Consider the following 15,077-nt stretch of genomic DNA (forward strand, 5'->3'; position numbering starts at 1 on the left):
AAATTTATACTAGTAAATATCGAGTTAAAAACTTATAGACACATGATAGATTATTTTAAGAGAGATATTTATGTAATTTTCGCTTTTTATAAGCTCCTAGTTTTTTTTATTTAACTAGTTTTTTTTTTTTTCTTTTGTAAAGCTTCTTTTACTAAAAGCTATTAAATTATATCTAATAACATCGCTAAAATTTGTACTTTATAAAAAAATAAGTTAGTCAAGCTAGTCACCTATACACCGAAATACAACACTCAATCCCACAAAAGTGGAGATATGATAGAAGGTAAGATATAAACAATCATTCCTCTACCCTCGAATAAAAGGAAGTCATTTCTCTAAGAAAAAATCGATTATCTACCCAACGTTCCTAAAAGTCACACTCCCTCTACCCGAGAATGGAGAGACTAATTCCAGAAGGACCTCCGACCGATATAAAAAATCAAAATGCATAGATAAAAGTAAGAAAGAGAAGACAAATACATACTTGAAAAATGTTGTAAGAGCATCGAGAAAATGAAAAGATACATACACAAATAGGGATAAACAGGGAGATCGACATATAAATATAGTAAATCTGACAATAACAATTACATAACATAAATACAATAGACTGGCTATAAGTATATGTGCATACGCGAATATATACATATATCACATATTTAAGAAAAACCTTATTCGTCTATTCTATGTCTAGTCTTTAATCCATTCTTATTAGAAGTTATGTCCTTGATCAATAAAAGTTCTCCCATGTCGATCTTAAGTCTATCATCCCACATGCGTCTAGGTCTATTTCTTTTTCTTAAGTGAGGTCCTCCACTCTCCTTTTTTTTTTTTTTTTTGGCAAAAAAGATGATTGTATTATAAAGTTTTCACAAAATGTGAAAGAATAGAGTTACAACATGAAAAAGGCTTAAGAGACTAGCCCAATACACAATAAAAACACAAGAACTTATGGGCAAAACCTATGTGCAACCCTTTACAATAAATATGCCAACTATAAGACAAGAAAAATGAAAATGGCAGATCACATCTCTAGCACTTCAAATATTCTGAACACACAAGAGCTCACGGCTAAGTCCCAACTGGAGCAATACTTGATAGCCTCTTCACATGTCGAAACCATCATAGTCATTATTAAACCCCCAAACACACCTAGGTACATATTTAAACAAATGTTAAAATTCAGGGACTTATTTGCCAAATTCAAAATTATGTAAAATTAAAACATCAGTCACCTTCTCAAAAATCAATTTCGCAACACATCAAAATTTTAAAATCAATGGCTTCTACTTCAACTCCTAAAAAAAGACGCATAAAGAACCCTAAAATTGCATCTCCTTCTTCTCCTTTACAAACATTAACTTCAATTGAACCACCACCAACCTTATTACCGTCCAAACCGGAATTTCTCAACCTCGCCGCCGTCGTATTCGTCGCTATCTCCGTCGCGCTTTCCTGCAATTACATCGTCAAGGTTTTCAATCGTCCGCCGAAGCCGTTTTGCAATTCCGATACAGAATTCGACTATTATGTTTCTGGTAATCAATACTCTATTTTAATTTCAATAGACGAAATGCGTGTTATATGTACACACGCTTTTAGTTCACAGTTTCCTACATGCGAGTGCTGCAATTAGTGTTGTAAGGTGTATACTGAGTTAGGGTTTCAAAATTAACAAAAGTAAGCTATTTTTTCATTTTTAATAAATGAAATAAGAACCGGATCAAACTCACTCACCTCACTTTCATTGGATTGAGTACTTTTGCTGTCGTAAGAAACTTTTTATTAATAAAATAAGTATCAGATCAAACACTCAGTGAGATACAAGTATTCAGTTGGAATATGAAACATATGCTGAAGAAACGAAAGAAATTGCAAAGAAAATCGTATATTAGCTATAGTTCAGGCAAGGAGATGCTCGTTGAGTCATTTCTAGTGAGAGGAATGTCTTATATGCCATGGTTTATTAATAATTCAATATTGTTATTACTAGGGTAACTTTTAAACCTAAGTTAGTCGCAATATATTTTTTAACCATGTCCCTACTTAAGCAAATTAATTTTATAAATTTACATGGCCAATGCATATTTGATCACTTATTCAATGTTGAGAAAAATAAGGTAGCTCATGGGTTTTGCTAAAACAGGCATGCTACTTTGTTAACAGTACTAGTATGTAGTTTGCTACTTAAGTGCTCCTATTCAAAAAATCGATTGAAGTTTTCTAGTCAATGATATTATAAGGTAACTGATATCGTTAATCTCCACTTCTTCGTTCTCAGTCATCGGATCCGAAAGTTAGACTTTTTAAGGCTTTCTATATTTCCATGTTTATCTGTTTCCATGTTTTTGTTTTTGTTAATATTACATGGACACTTGACTAATGGCTCTTCACTTTTCATATATGTTCACAAAGTTACCTCTTGGGAGCAAAACTATAATGGGGGCAAGGGCCCACATTGCCCCCACCCTAGAAGTGTCCCAACTCATCAAAAATGATTTGCATAAAGAGTTGTGGGATTGGGTGTTGTTGTTGCTGATGTTGTTGTTTTAGTTGTACGTTCATAGCCGATAACAAATGCTCAAAGCTATATAATACTTATAAGTATTACTACGTATATTGATTATTCACGTGTTAGAATTGATGCTTTTGCACATGATTAACAAATATTGCTACTTACAGATTCGTGTGATCCGTGTCCAAGCCATGGCATATGTAATGATGGGAAGTTGGAATGCGTGGGTGGTTATCGAAGACATGGGAGAACATGTTTAGAAGATGGGCATTTAAACGAAATGGCTAAGAATCTCGTGAGTGAGTAAACACTTATATTGGGGGTACTTATGATCACGTAAGGGTTGAAGAGTCAAAACGATCTTGTATATCACTAACTCCGTTTCTGATATATATTAATACATTAACATGTTTTTGTTGCAGGCAAAAATGTTAGAATCTCATGCGTGTGAATCGTATTCCCAGTACTTGTGCAAAGGAATTGGCAAAGTTTGGGTGTGTTTCTTGTTCATCAAAAAGTGTACTGATTCAGTGTAGATTTTCCTTTTGTGTCACTTAAGTCTGTTACAAGATTAATTACAAGTTCTCTTTCAGGTTCAAGGAGAAGAGTTATGGAATAACATGGCTATGGACAACGCGACCTATACACATGCAAAGCAAAAAGCAATGGCGATTATTAGCAATTTGCTGGAGACCAGGAATACTAACACTGGGTAGGTTATAATAAATATTAAGATATAGATGTGGGAAACTAGTTAGAGAGGGCAGGGAAAACCTTATCCATTTACCCGTTTAGTTAAAGAGGGCAGCCTGCGAGAGGGATCAAAACGAGGGTACATCTTGGAAATGGGCCAGGTTGAATTGACCCGTTCAAACCATTGATCAATTTCCTTTTGACCTAGTTTTTATTGTATTCGTCAGAGATTAATCATAACACAAGTGGACTTGTTAATAAGTTAATAGGTCTAAATTACCAACTTTTATCAATTGTGATTGTTTGACAGTAGGAAATGATACATGTTGATTTGCTTGTTTATCTTAGTTTTGCTTCTTTTCATAATGTAGGATTCTGGAGTTGAAGTGTCCAGATGTGCTAGTGGAACGTTATAAGCCGCTTAGCTGTAGCATTCGTTTATGGCTTTTGGAGCATGCTCTGGTTCTTATTCCATGCTGTCTTTTGGTATGAAATGCAGCCTTCTAAAACTAATTTTGTTTCCAACTTCCAAGATTGGTAACAATATTCAGGTTTTTGCAGCTCATGGGATGTGGATTTATGCTCAAAAAAGTTCAAAGGATACATTACTTATCAGTTAGAGCTGAAGAGCTTTATGAACAGGTGCAAACAACCATATCTTTTTTCTTTATTAGATTTGGCAAATGGAGGGCACAGTAATGGGTCAAAACGGGGAGATCGACTTGGGCTGACCCGCAAATGCTTTGTTCATTCTTTTTTATAGTTGTATAATTAATGCTAAATTATAACTAACCCCAATACAATAATTATAGGTGTGTGAGATGCTTGAAGAAACAGCGTTAATATCAAGTAGTGTAGATGGTGAAGGTGGTGAACCCTGGATAGTTGTGTCATGGTTAAGAGATCATATTCTTACTCCAAAAGAAAGAAGGGATCCCCTCTTGTGGAAAAAGGTATCCTTAACTTATACTAATGTATCTCATCAATTACTGCGTTTGGTATATATTTCTAATAATGTCATTTTGTGTCTTGTTAGTAGTATCTCAAGTTAATATTCTTAACCATGTAACTAAATTCTGGCTAACTTTCATAAAAAGGTGTCTCATATATGATATTTTATTTCTGTAGGTTGAGGAATTGGTACAAGAAGATTCTCGTGTAGACCGCTACCCAAAAATATTGAAGGGGGAACCTAAGGTTGTGTGGGAGTGGCAAGGTATAACCTTTGGTTTTGCTTTGTTAAAAAATACTCCGTAAATAAAAGAGATTAGTCTTATATGATAATATAGCTCTAGTGGTGATATATAAAACAACATTATCTATCTATCTGTCGAAATTCTAAGAAAAGATGGACATAATAAAAGTTTGGGGGTTTCTGATCGGCAACTCTTATCTTTTAGTTGAAGGAGCATTGAGATCTTCTGGCAAGAAGAAGAAGAAGAACATTCATGTAAGCAAACAGAAATCGAATGACGAATTAAAGCTGCGTTCTAATCAAGATCAGAGGTGGTCAAAACTTTGGGAGCCATTCAAGAATCTTGTAACATGATTATCCATGACATACATCCTCATATATACATGCTATTATTTTATTTTATTTTATTTATATTTCAACCTTTCCCTGTACATTGTATTATCAAGCTCACAGTTTTCACTATGTAATTCTTGCATGTTGCTACATTGATCCTCTGTTTTTGTGGTTTCAGCTTTAAAAGTGTTGTACTAAATTTAATACAAACAATTATTTTTATTTGGTTCCTTTGTTTTTTACTTTTTTATATGAGCACAACTGTTACATTAGTTCTGCAAAATGGTACAAATCTAACTTTAGTAGGTTGTTTGGTGATCAAATCAAATTAGTTGATTATTAAACCTACCAATATTTAATGAAATTTTAATCTAATTACGAGTAATTTTTGAGTTAGGATTGAAATCACATTTTAAAAATTCATTTCCACAATGATGACTGCAATAGTAGAACATTACAAATAAGCAGCAGAGGACCTAAAAACTAGTAATAACTGTAATATGCAGAGTCATGCTAAATATAGTACATTACTGTTGTCATCAGTATACTAATACCAATACTAATACTAATACTAATACCATAGTTTCAAACATATCTTTTACGTGTACACCAAAAGGTAATATCAATTCAATGGCAATCAAATTTGGCCAACTGAGGGTATTTACTGTTTCTAACCTCAAAACATTTTCGATACACTTTCTAAATTAAAGGTTTAGATGCTTCTACAATCCTCTGTTCCACTTCTCTCGCCTTATTATTTCGAGCTTCGGTAGCATCATCCAACTCAAATCGAGCCTTTTCCATCTCTAATCGAGCCGTTTCAAACTTCTTAACAGCTTCCACAACATCTACTGTTCGCCTACCTAACCTTTCCTTCAACGTTGGCAAACATTCTTCCAACGCCGCAAGCTCATTTAACAAAGACTTGTTTCCACTTTTGAGTTCCTCCAGCATGTCTAGCCTATGGCGGGCCCACGAAAGCTCGAATCCCAAATCCTCAAATTGTTTGAGATCCATCCGAAGTGCAGTGATCCGATCCTCGTCGAATGAATCCACAGATGATTTTATCAAAGACTCGATACCTTTGATGAGCACAGAAAATTGCATCAAAGTGGGCACCAATATTTCTTTCATACGAATTATGATCCCGTCAAATGTTGTAGGGTAACGACGCTTTACAGCATCTAACACCTCTTTTGTCTCCTTTCCAACTTCATACCCCTTCCACATTCCTACATTTGCGAGAGAATCGTCTGACATTTTATCAACGGGCCCCGATAAACCAGAATCTCCATTGTTAACAGTAGGCCTAGATGTACCAGAATCTTCATTATTACATTCGGTCTGATTGTAAATAATGACATCATCACCTGTAACAAAGTTGATTATGTAAACTTATGTTCTTAACCAATCATTACAAGATAAGATAATTATCTTTATTTATTTACCATGAAAATTATCAGTAGGCCTCGATGTACCAGAATCTTCATTATTATCAGCTGGCCTCGATGTACCACATTCGGTATGATTGTAAATACTGACATCATCACCTGTAAGAAAGTTGATTATGTAAACTTGTGTTTTAAACCAATCATTACAACAAGATAAGATAATTATCTTTATTAGTGAAAATTATCAGTGGGCCTCGATGTACCAGAATCTTCATTATTATCAGCAGGCCTCGATGTACCACATTCGGTATGATTGTCATTGCTGATATCATCACCTGTAACAAAGTTGATTATGTAAACTTTTGTTTTAAACCAAGCACTACAAAATAAGTTAGTTATCTCTATTTAATTTAATTACCATTAAAATAAAAATCATCAGGCTCGTCGATTTGAAGATCATGGGGATTTATGGCCCCTGCCAAGCACGCTACTGCATCGTCCAATGCATAAATCATCATCTTACCAATCTGTTTACCATGAAAACCAAATGGTTATATGAAGAAAATTCCTAACTTATGTGAACATGGTTTTGGATACTTTACATTTAGCATTTGTTTTTTGACTTTATGCCTTTTTGGAAGAACATTGAATTCATGTTGTAAGCGGATGCAATCATCGAGACTTTCAGGCGAAACATAGTTGAGTTTAACCTTTGTATTTGACTGTAATAAGGAGAAAATTATATTAGCAAAATATTGTCAATTATTATAAATTGCCCAGTTTATAATCAGACCTTCCAGTTTCTAACTTGATAAGGACAACCAGCTGGTACAAAAATTGCATCACCCAGCTTTTGTTTGATGGTCCATGGTTCGATTCCTAATCAGCATTAAACATATAATCAAAATCAGTAAATCTTTCTTTATATAACGAGTGATCAGCAAGAACACATAATACTGTTACTAACCATATTCATGTTTGAGCCTCCTTTTATGACCCTCATCAAGGTAAAACAACCGGTCATGTATAGGGTGAACAACCTGCAGTAATAGTAATTGTGACAATTAAATTACAATATTTTTGAATATGTTCAAAGCTGAAAAGTTATATATATTACCGGCTTCTCTGCTTGATTCCTAAGATAATCCACTAGTGTAGGAATATCTTGTTTCCGAAATATCTCCCAAACAGCACCTACTTCCGCCAGGTTTACATTGTCGTTGGGCGTTGGAGATGTTACATGTGTGAGCACAGATACCTACAAGTCATTTTCAAACCATAAAACGGTAAGTTAGAGTACAACAAGTTAAAAGTTATGTGATATATGTACGTTTAGATAAAAACATATGTTAATGTACCGTATCAGACTTATCACAGTGAAGCATAGTAACAGTTCTCTTATAAGATATATCCATGCGTGGGCCCATTTCCAGTTTCACAGATGAATCGCGCAAGTTGTTTGAAACGTTGAGGTAGCCATTACGAGGGTGTGTGTAATCTTTGAATGGTAAGCGGTTCACAAACTCAACAAACTGTTTCGGCCATTTTTCTTTGAATAAACAAGAAGGTTGCCAGTCTTCTAGTTTCAAAGAGCACTTTTCTTCATAGTATCCGTTCAAGAATTCAAAAAAATCCATACTCACCTTCATAGAATAAGCAAATTTAAGATAATTATTTTTGCTAATCACAACCCCTTCTTAGAGTTGTCGTTAACAAAATCCCTTAAGATATACACGACACAACTAAAATTTAAAAAGCATAATACTGACCTTATCCCAATTCCTGCAGTCGACTGGTTTGACTACGTAAGAATGAGAATGGGATTGATCTTTTTTTGTGATCTCGTGAAAAGCACGCCACATAGCCATTGGCTCCCAAATTTCCTTCACAGATGTCGATAGCACGCCATTGACTAATACAGGCTCACCGTTTGACCAGTGCAATTGAAAATGTTGCATATCTACAGGTTCAATACTATGAGCACTCAAAGTGTAGAAATGATTTAGATTGCACTTTTCATCGCCATTTTCATGACAGCTGCAAATGTTAACAGAAGTTTCAGGAGTATTATCATAATAAATTGTGTAGATCCCTTTTGCCCTAGCTAAAGTGTTATCAACCCAATCAACCAGCATTAAGTGTTTTAATTCAAGAATCCCAAATTCACAACCATCAATAGGGCACCGAATGCTACCATCTCCAGATTTTTCACGCAAACTCTGGCAACATGCAAGACAGAGTGCATATCGGCATGCACAACTTCTATGCATGTCAAATATATATGCCCCACAGTTGCCACTGCATAAAAAAAACAACATCAATTATAAACCTTTAGCAAACGTTAGTTAGCTTACAAATTATTCATGACTTTTACCATTTTATATCTTCATTCATCGCACGATCTGAAACCTCCAATTGTAACTCTGTTACTGATAGTCCTGCTTAATTGGATACAATTGGGAAACTTAATTATAAATGTTAGTTTTATTCCAATAAAGGACTTAGGTAGTTTTATTTTACCTTTAAGATTAGCCTCTAATTCCTTTTCTATCAGTTGCTCCTCGTTGAGACTCCTTACAAGAGGGAAAACTTGTCTTAGAATACGTTTAGAGTATTCGATTTTTTCATGCTCAGCACACAAATACCTATCTAAATCCTGCATAAATTTTTCAAAGACTTATTAAGTTAATCAATCTGTGAAATACAAAACAAATTGTAATTGTAATGGAATTTATACTAACTTCTCTTGGCAAGCATGATTTGCAGTTACAGTTATTGCAACTAACAGGGCATGTCTCTATAACCTCCTCCTCTAGAACCGAAACAATGGGGCACCTACATCAACACAAAAGTATCTTTGTATAATAATTTCTTAAAAAAAGGAAAGAAAACATATATATTTAAACCATGCAGGTCAAGTTTGTTGCTTTCTTTCTATCTTTATATGCATTTACTGGAAACATTGCAAGTTTAAGCAGATTGCATAACAAAGATGCTTCAAAGTTACCATAAATGTAGAGGTAATCCAATTATTAATCGTTTCATTAAAGTCGCCCCATTAAAAAAAAAAAAAACTAACTTATATTGTGTTTCATCACTATTCACATCACTACCAAGTTATGTTTACAACAACAATTATATTATATACATATATATATCCCACAACTTTATTAAAGCTTTGCAAATCAGTGAGCCAAAAAAATCCTACCTGATTTATCGGAAAATTGAAATAATCATATAAATATCAATGTTAGGGATATAGTCCTTTATACCATGTTCTGTTGTAAAAAATAATTCTTTTAAACTTCTGAAAAATAAAAAGGAGTATGTTACTGTGCCAAAATAAATAGGAGAAAGATCCAATTTTTGTCTGATTTTTTTAATTAAATATATTTTTCCTCATCAACAGCCCTCCCCTCAGAACAAAATCACAAAAAAAATTTAAAAAAATAATCTACAGTAAATGGTTAAAAATGGAATAAAATAATGACTAGTACCAATTAGTCATGCAGAAGTCACGTAATTGTTTCAGGTTACAACTGTATTCCTCACACAATTGTTGTGGTTCACCATTTTCAGTCTCCTACAAACAAACACAGCACCAAAATCAACTCAATAATAAACACTAATAATAAGTTAATTAATAATGATTAATAGAACACATAACAAGAAATCAAAGCACTAAAGCTAGTCCGTACAGTTGATTATTGCATTACCTTCAGAGAAGTAGTTGTTTTTCTTCTTTTACATGATTTAAGTAGTTGTGGTTGCTGATCAATAATAATAACCGATGTTGATGCTCGTTTACTCGATTGACTACGAGTTTGGGGCTTCATTGTTGAGTCTGATCAGATTAGTGCGAGGAGCTAGCTAGGGCATATACAGGTGCTGGTTCATACATATAGATACATCTGTACGGAAAAAAGATTTGCAAAATCGAAAGAAATGAAAATGAAAATTTTAAACCTTTATCCTAAATAAATTAGTACTGTGGAAGCTGGTTTTTCATATATAAACTTTTTTCCCAGAATAGATACGTGTTGCGGCCCCATTGAATTATTTGATTTTGTATTTTGGCACCAAATGTATGATATGTATATAGGTGCATTTTAAAGTTTGATTATTGATAAAATTGGCAAAATCGTACATGTGATTGTCTAATTTTGGCATTTTCATCCCTGTAATTTAAAAACTGCAATTTTCATCCTTAATAGCGTAAATGTGTCTCAATTTAGTCCCTAATGACATTTTCAGTCCCAATTTCGTCCCCGTGTTAAGTGAGGGATCCCCGCAGTATGCCAAATTTTCACGAGGAGTCCAAATCATTAACGGATGTTAAAAATTTCATTAAAATCCGTCACCCCAGGTCCCAAAGTCCAAATAAACTCGGATAAAATCTAAATTAAACTACAATAGAACCCATTTCATTTAATCGAACAACTTCGATCAACCCACTAGCCGACCACCTGCAATTTTGCGATAAGCCTGAAAAACAATTAGACCTAAAGTTGGGTTTTGTGTGTAACTGAAGCAACCTCGAACAACTGAAGTCGCCACTAAAGTCGCAGTGTACATGGATCGACTTATTTTTATGTTTCTGATTTCTTTTCTTTAAAGTTTTCTTCTCAAAATGGGTTGTCAAACGGGTTTTGATTTTTAAAATGACGGTAATAATTTTTTTTTGTTATAGTGGTGATGATTTTAATATTTATAACAACATAGATCTAATGAATGTGTTGAAATGTGGTTACGAAGATAAAAAAGTATGAGTCATAGTTTATTTTTAGTTTTTACGAACATATAATGAATTTATGAAATGACTTGTATATAGATAATGAATTCATGAAAGATTAAAATGAATAACCTTCTCATCGAAGTCTTTTAACGTTCGGTGGCGATTTGGACTCCCCCCGTGTACTTTGGGGACATGCAGTGACGAATTCTAACGAAATTTGTAACGTCCGTTAATGATTTGGACTTCCCGTGGAAACTTGGCATATTACGGGGATCCCTCACTTAACATGGGGACGAAATTGGGAGTGAAAAATGTCATTAGGGACTAAATTGGGACACATTTACGCTATTAAGGATGAAAATTGCAGTTTTTAAATTACAAGGATGAAAAATGGCAAAAATAGACAAACACGGGGACGATTTTGGCAACCTTTCTCAATAATGTGTGAATCCTTTCTCATTTACCACTATCTAAAAACATACAAAATCTTACATTATGTCATTATGGTATACATATAGTATAAAGGCCAAGATCATGTCACAATATAAAGCTAAAATCACGGGATGATAAATAAGGAAACTATCATCTAGCTTTCTAACATTACAACATACGTACATAAATGCATACATACTAATACACCCTCGCAGTTGGAACGAGAGTTGAAGAACGGACGTTCAATATGTATTTGAACTCACTGAATAATCGTGTAGGGAGTCCCATTAATATAAATATTAGCAGCAACATACTGATAAGCAGTAGGAACATGAGGAACACGAACATCGTCTGTAGCAACCTTATCACGCACGAAATGTATGTCGATCTCAATGTGTTTTGTGCGTTAATGTTGTACCGGGTTGGTGGAGAGGTAAATCACATTCACATTATCACAATAAACCAAGGTAGCATGAGAGAGTGGTGAGTGAAGTTCACGAAGTAAGTTGCGTATCCAACATGTCTCAGCAACAAAATTGACAACCGCTTGATATTCAGCTTCAGTACTTGATCGGGATACAACTGCCTGTCTTTTAGAAGACAAAAATAAAAGATTATCGCCAAGAAATATACAATACCCGGATGTAGAGCGACGAGTGTCCGGACAACCTCCACGGTCTGCATCAGAGTAAGCAATAAGTTTCGTGGTGATGGACGAAAAAAGCTGAAGCCCTGTATTAATTGTCCCACGAACATAACGCAATACGCATTTAAGAGCAGCAAAGTGGGGCTCTCGAGGATCGTTCATTATAAGCACAACTGTTGAACATCATACGTAAGATCAGGCCGGGTAAAAGTCAGGTACTGAAGTGCACCCTCAAGACTACGAATTACGATATAGTGTGAAATCTGTAATGGGAGATCCGTTAGGCCCAAGTTTGGGCTGAGTATCGACGGGAGTAAGACAAGGCTTATAATTAGTCATATCTGCCCGTTCTAAAATGTCTAGATATATCTGCTGAGATAAAAACATGCTATCTTTAGTACGCATAGTAGAAATACCTAGAAAATAATTCAGTCGCCCAAGATCAGTCACGAAAAATTCATTGCAAAGCGAGGTAATAATCTTCTGTAAAAGAGAGGTGGATGAAGCAGTGAGAATAATATCATCAACATGGAGAAGTAAATAATCAATATGAGTCCCATGTCGGTAATGAATAATGAGGAGTCACAACGGCTATGTTGAAAACCAACCAGAAGAGCATACTGAGCAAATCTATGAAATCAAGCACGAGAAGCCTGCTTGAGACGTATAATGATTTACGAAGATGAATGATAATGCTAAAAATGAACATATATTTCATAGCATTATCCTTCAAGAAAGACAAGCTTTTAGTTGCAATTGTTCTATTTACAAGTTATATTCGTTTAAATAATAAAATGTGAAGACAAAAGACAGATTCGACGAATTGAAGACGCAAACGACCAAAAAGCTAAAAAGTACAAAGTACAATCCAAGTGGTTCAAATTATTGATGAGAAACATCTAAAAATGGCAAGAGTCCAAGCCGCAAAAAGCAAAGTACAAGATATTAAATTATACGAAAAGGCGTTCGAAAATCCGGAACCGAGACATGAACCAACTTTCAGCGCGCGACGCAACGGACCAAAAATTACAAGTCAACTATGCACAAGAATATAATATAACATATAATTAATTATATATATTATTATATATTATAATTATACGCAGCCCACGTTTTGAATTTGATCTATGATCTGGAATCCAGACCTCCGCACTCGCGGAGCTGTGATGAAGAAAACCTCCACACTCGCGGAGCTCAACAGTTAAACGTGGGCCTATAAAAGGCCGCGCATTCTGATCGATTAAAGACACCTTTTTCTATCTATCTGTTTACGATACATTTATATTTATATTTTATAATTTTAATTTAAGTTTAATAATAATAAGGTTATAGTGGCGAATGTTTTAAGTTTGTAAGTCGAAACTCTGTCCGTGTAACGCTACGCTATTAATACTCATTGTAAGTTATGTTCAACCTTTTTAAATTAATGTCTCGTAGCTAAGTTATTATTATGCTTATTTAAGCCGAAGTAATCATGATGTTGGGTTAAATATTAAAGACGGGGTAATTGGGCTTTGTACCATAATTGGGGTTTGGACAAAAGACCGACACTTGTAGAAATTGGACTATGGGCTATTAATGGGCTTTATATTTGTTTAACTGAATGATAGTTCGTTAATTTAATATAGAGATTTACAATTTGACGTATCTATAAATAACCATATACACTCGATCGGACATGATGGGCGGGATTTTTATAAATACTAATAATCGTTCATTTGACTGGACACGGGAATGGATTAATAGTCAATGGACTCATTAAAACAGGGGTGGATTACATACAAGGACACTTGGTGTAATTGATAATAAAGTATTAAAACCTTGGATTGCACACAGTCGATAACCTGGTGTAATCATTAACAATGAATTAAACCTTATTACAGTTTAAGTCCCCAATTAGTTGGAATATTTGACTTCGGGTATAAGGATAATTTGACGAGGATACTCGCACTTTATATTTATGACTGATGGACTGTTATAGACAAAAATCGTATGGACATATTGAATAATCCAGGACAAAGGACAATTAACCCATGGTAATAAACTAAAATCAACACATTGAACATCATGATTACGAAGTTTAAATAAGCATAATTCCTTTATTTTATATCTCATCGCACTTTTATTTACTGTCATTTTATTTATCGCACTTTTAATTATCGTACTTTTTAATTATCGCAATTTTATTTATCGTCATTTTATTTATCGCACTTTTATTATCGTCATTTACTTTACCCTTTAAATTAAGTTATATTTATTTTTAATATTTTACATTAGGTTTTAATTGCGACTTAAGACATAAAATCGACAAACTGGTCATTAAACGGTAAAAAGCCCATTTTATAATAATAATAATATTACTTATATATATATATATATATATATATATATATATATATATATATATATATATATATATATATATTATACAAATATAGTTTAAAATAAATATAGCGTTAAACTTGGCTAGCTCCCTGCGGAACGAACCGAACTTACTAAAAACTACACTACTGTACGATTAGGTACACTGCCTATAGTGTTGTAGCAAGGTTTAGGTATATCAACTCTATAAATAAATAAATAACTTGTGTAAAATTGTATTGTATTTAATAGTATTTCGCAATAAAAATATAACTATTTCATATACACCTCGCATAACATCATAGTATTTTTGGCGCCGCTGCCGGAGAAAATTCAACGCCGAAGCGAAACGCTATATAAAAAAAAAGATTTTTATTAAGTTTTAATCTATTTTTGTAAAAATATAAGTTTTAAATATTAAAAACAAAAATATAAAAACATAAAAAAATATATATCTATTTAGGTGTTTTAATTAAAAAGTTTATTTTTTTTAGAATTATAAAAATCTAATAAGTAATCGTTAAAATATAAGTTTTATTTAAGTTATATTTTATAAAAAAAAAAAACAAAACGGAAAATTAAAATTTAAAAAAAAAAACTGAACCTGCATAATTTGAACCTACACATCATCTGAATCTGCATCCTCCGCACTCGCGGAGTTATTGGGCTGCAGAAATCTGCACTCGCGGAGAATTCTGACACGCATGACCTGGTACGCATTAATTACACAGTTAGGGTTTATATAATTTTAATTATAATTAATTAATAAAAATTAG

General features: G+C 33.6%; 2 protein-coding genes across 2 annotated transcripts; one reads left to right on the forward strand and one right to left on the reverse strand.

Annotated features, from left to right (window-relative positions):
• Positions 1-1,271: 1,271 nt before the first annotated feature.
• On the forward strand, positions 1,272-4,910 carry LOC139861729 (uncharacterized). The gene is made up of 9 exons (XM_071850228.1): positions 1,272-1,538; positions 2,683-2,810; positions 2,938-3,009; positions 3,109-3,227; positions 3,580-3,694; positions 3,770-3,850; positions 4,021-4,161; positions 4,337-4,424; positions 4,609-4,910. The coding sequence occupies exons 1-9, from the start codon at positions 1,280-1,282 to the stop codon at positions 4,755-4,757; spliced, it is 1,152 nt and encodes a 383-aa protein (XP_071706329.1). The 5' UTR covers positions 1,272-1,279; the 3' UTR covers positions 4,758-4,910.
• A 525-nt stretch (positions 4,911-5,435) lies between these two features.
• LOC139885585 (lysine-specific demethylase JMJ26-like) lies at positions 5,436-12,102 on the reverse strand. The gene is made up of 17 exons (XM_071869342.1): positions 11,713-12,102; positions 11,558-11,655; positions 10,539-10,593; positions 9,625-9,710; positions 8,869-8,962; positions 8,648-8,783; positions 8,502-8,565; positions 7,897-8,425; positions 7,486-7,770; positions 7,245-7,385; positions 7,095-7,167; positions 6,921-7,006; positions 6,730-6,849; positions 6,546-6,654; positions 6,391-6,462; positions 6,185-6,286; positions 5,436-6,106 (listed from the first exon to the last, which is right to left on the reverse strand). The coding sequence occupies exons 1-17, from the start codon at positions 12,100-12,102 to the stop codon at positions 5,436-5,438; spliced, it is 3,111 nt and encodes a 1,036-aa protein (XP_071725443.1).
• Positions 12,103-15,077: the final 2,975 nt, after the last annotated feature.

The sequence above is a fragment of the Rutidosis leptorrhynchoides genome, chromosome 1 (genome assembly GCF_046630445.1).
Source record: "Rutidosis leptorrhynchoides isolate AG116_Rl617_1_P2 chromosome 1, CSIRO_AGI_Rlap_v1, whole genome shotgun sequence".
NCBI lineage: Eukaryota > Viridiplantae > Streptophyta > Magnoliopsida > Asterales > Asteraceae > Rutidosis > Rutidosis leptorrhynchoides.

Excerpts from the sequence above, each read along its gene's own strand:
- LOC139861729 (XM_071850228.1), top strand. The coding sequence starts at position 1,280 with ATGGCTTCTACTTCAACTCCTAAAAAAAGACGCATAAAGAACCCTAAA. Across the intron at positions 3,010-3,108 it reads AAGGAATTGGCAAAGTTTGG|GTTCAAGGAGAAGAGTTATG; the intron begins GTGTGTTTCTTG and ends GTTCTCTTTCAG. Across the intron at positions 4,162-4,336 it reads ATCCCCTCTTGTGGAAAAAG|GTTGAGGAATTGGTACAAGA; the intron begins GTATCCTTAACT and ends TTATTTCTGTAG.
- LOC139885585 (XM_071869342.1), bottom strand. The coding sequence starts at position 12,102 with ATGAACGATCCTCGAGAGCCCCACTTTGCTGCTCTTAAATGCGTATTG. Across the intron at positions 8,566-8,647 it reads ATTAGAGGCTAATCTTAAAG|GACTATCAGTAACAGAGTTA; the intron begins GTAAAATAAAAC and ends CCAATTAAGCAG. Across the intron at positions 6,287-6,390 it reads TGATAATAATGAAGATTCTG|GTGATGATGTCAGTATTTAC; the intron begins GTACATCGAGGC and ends ACTTTCTTACAG.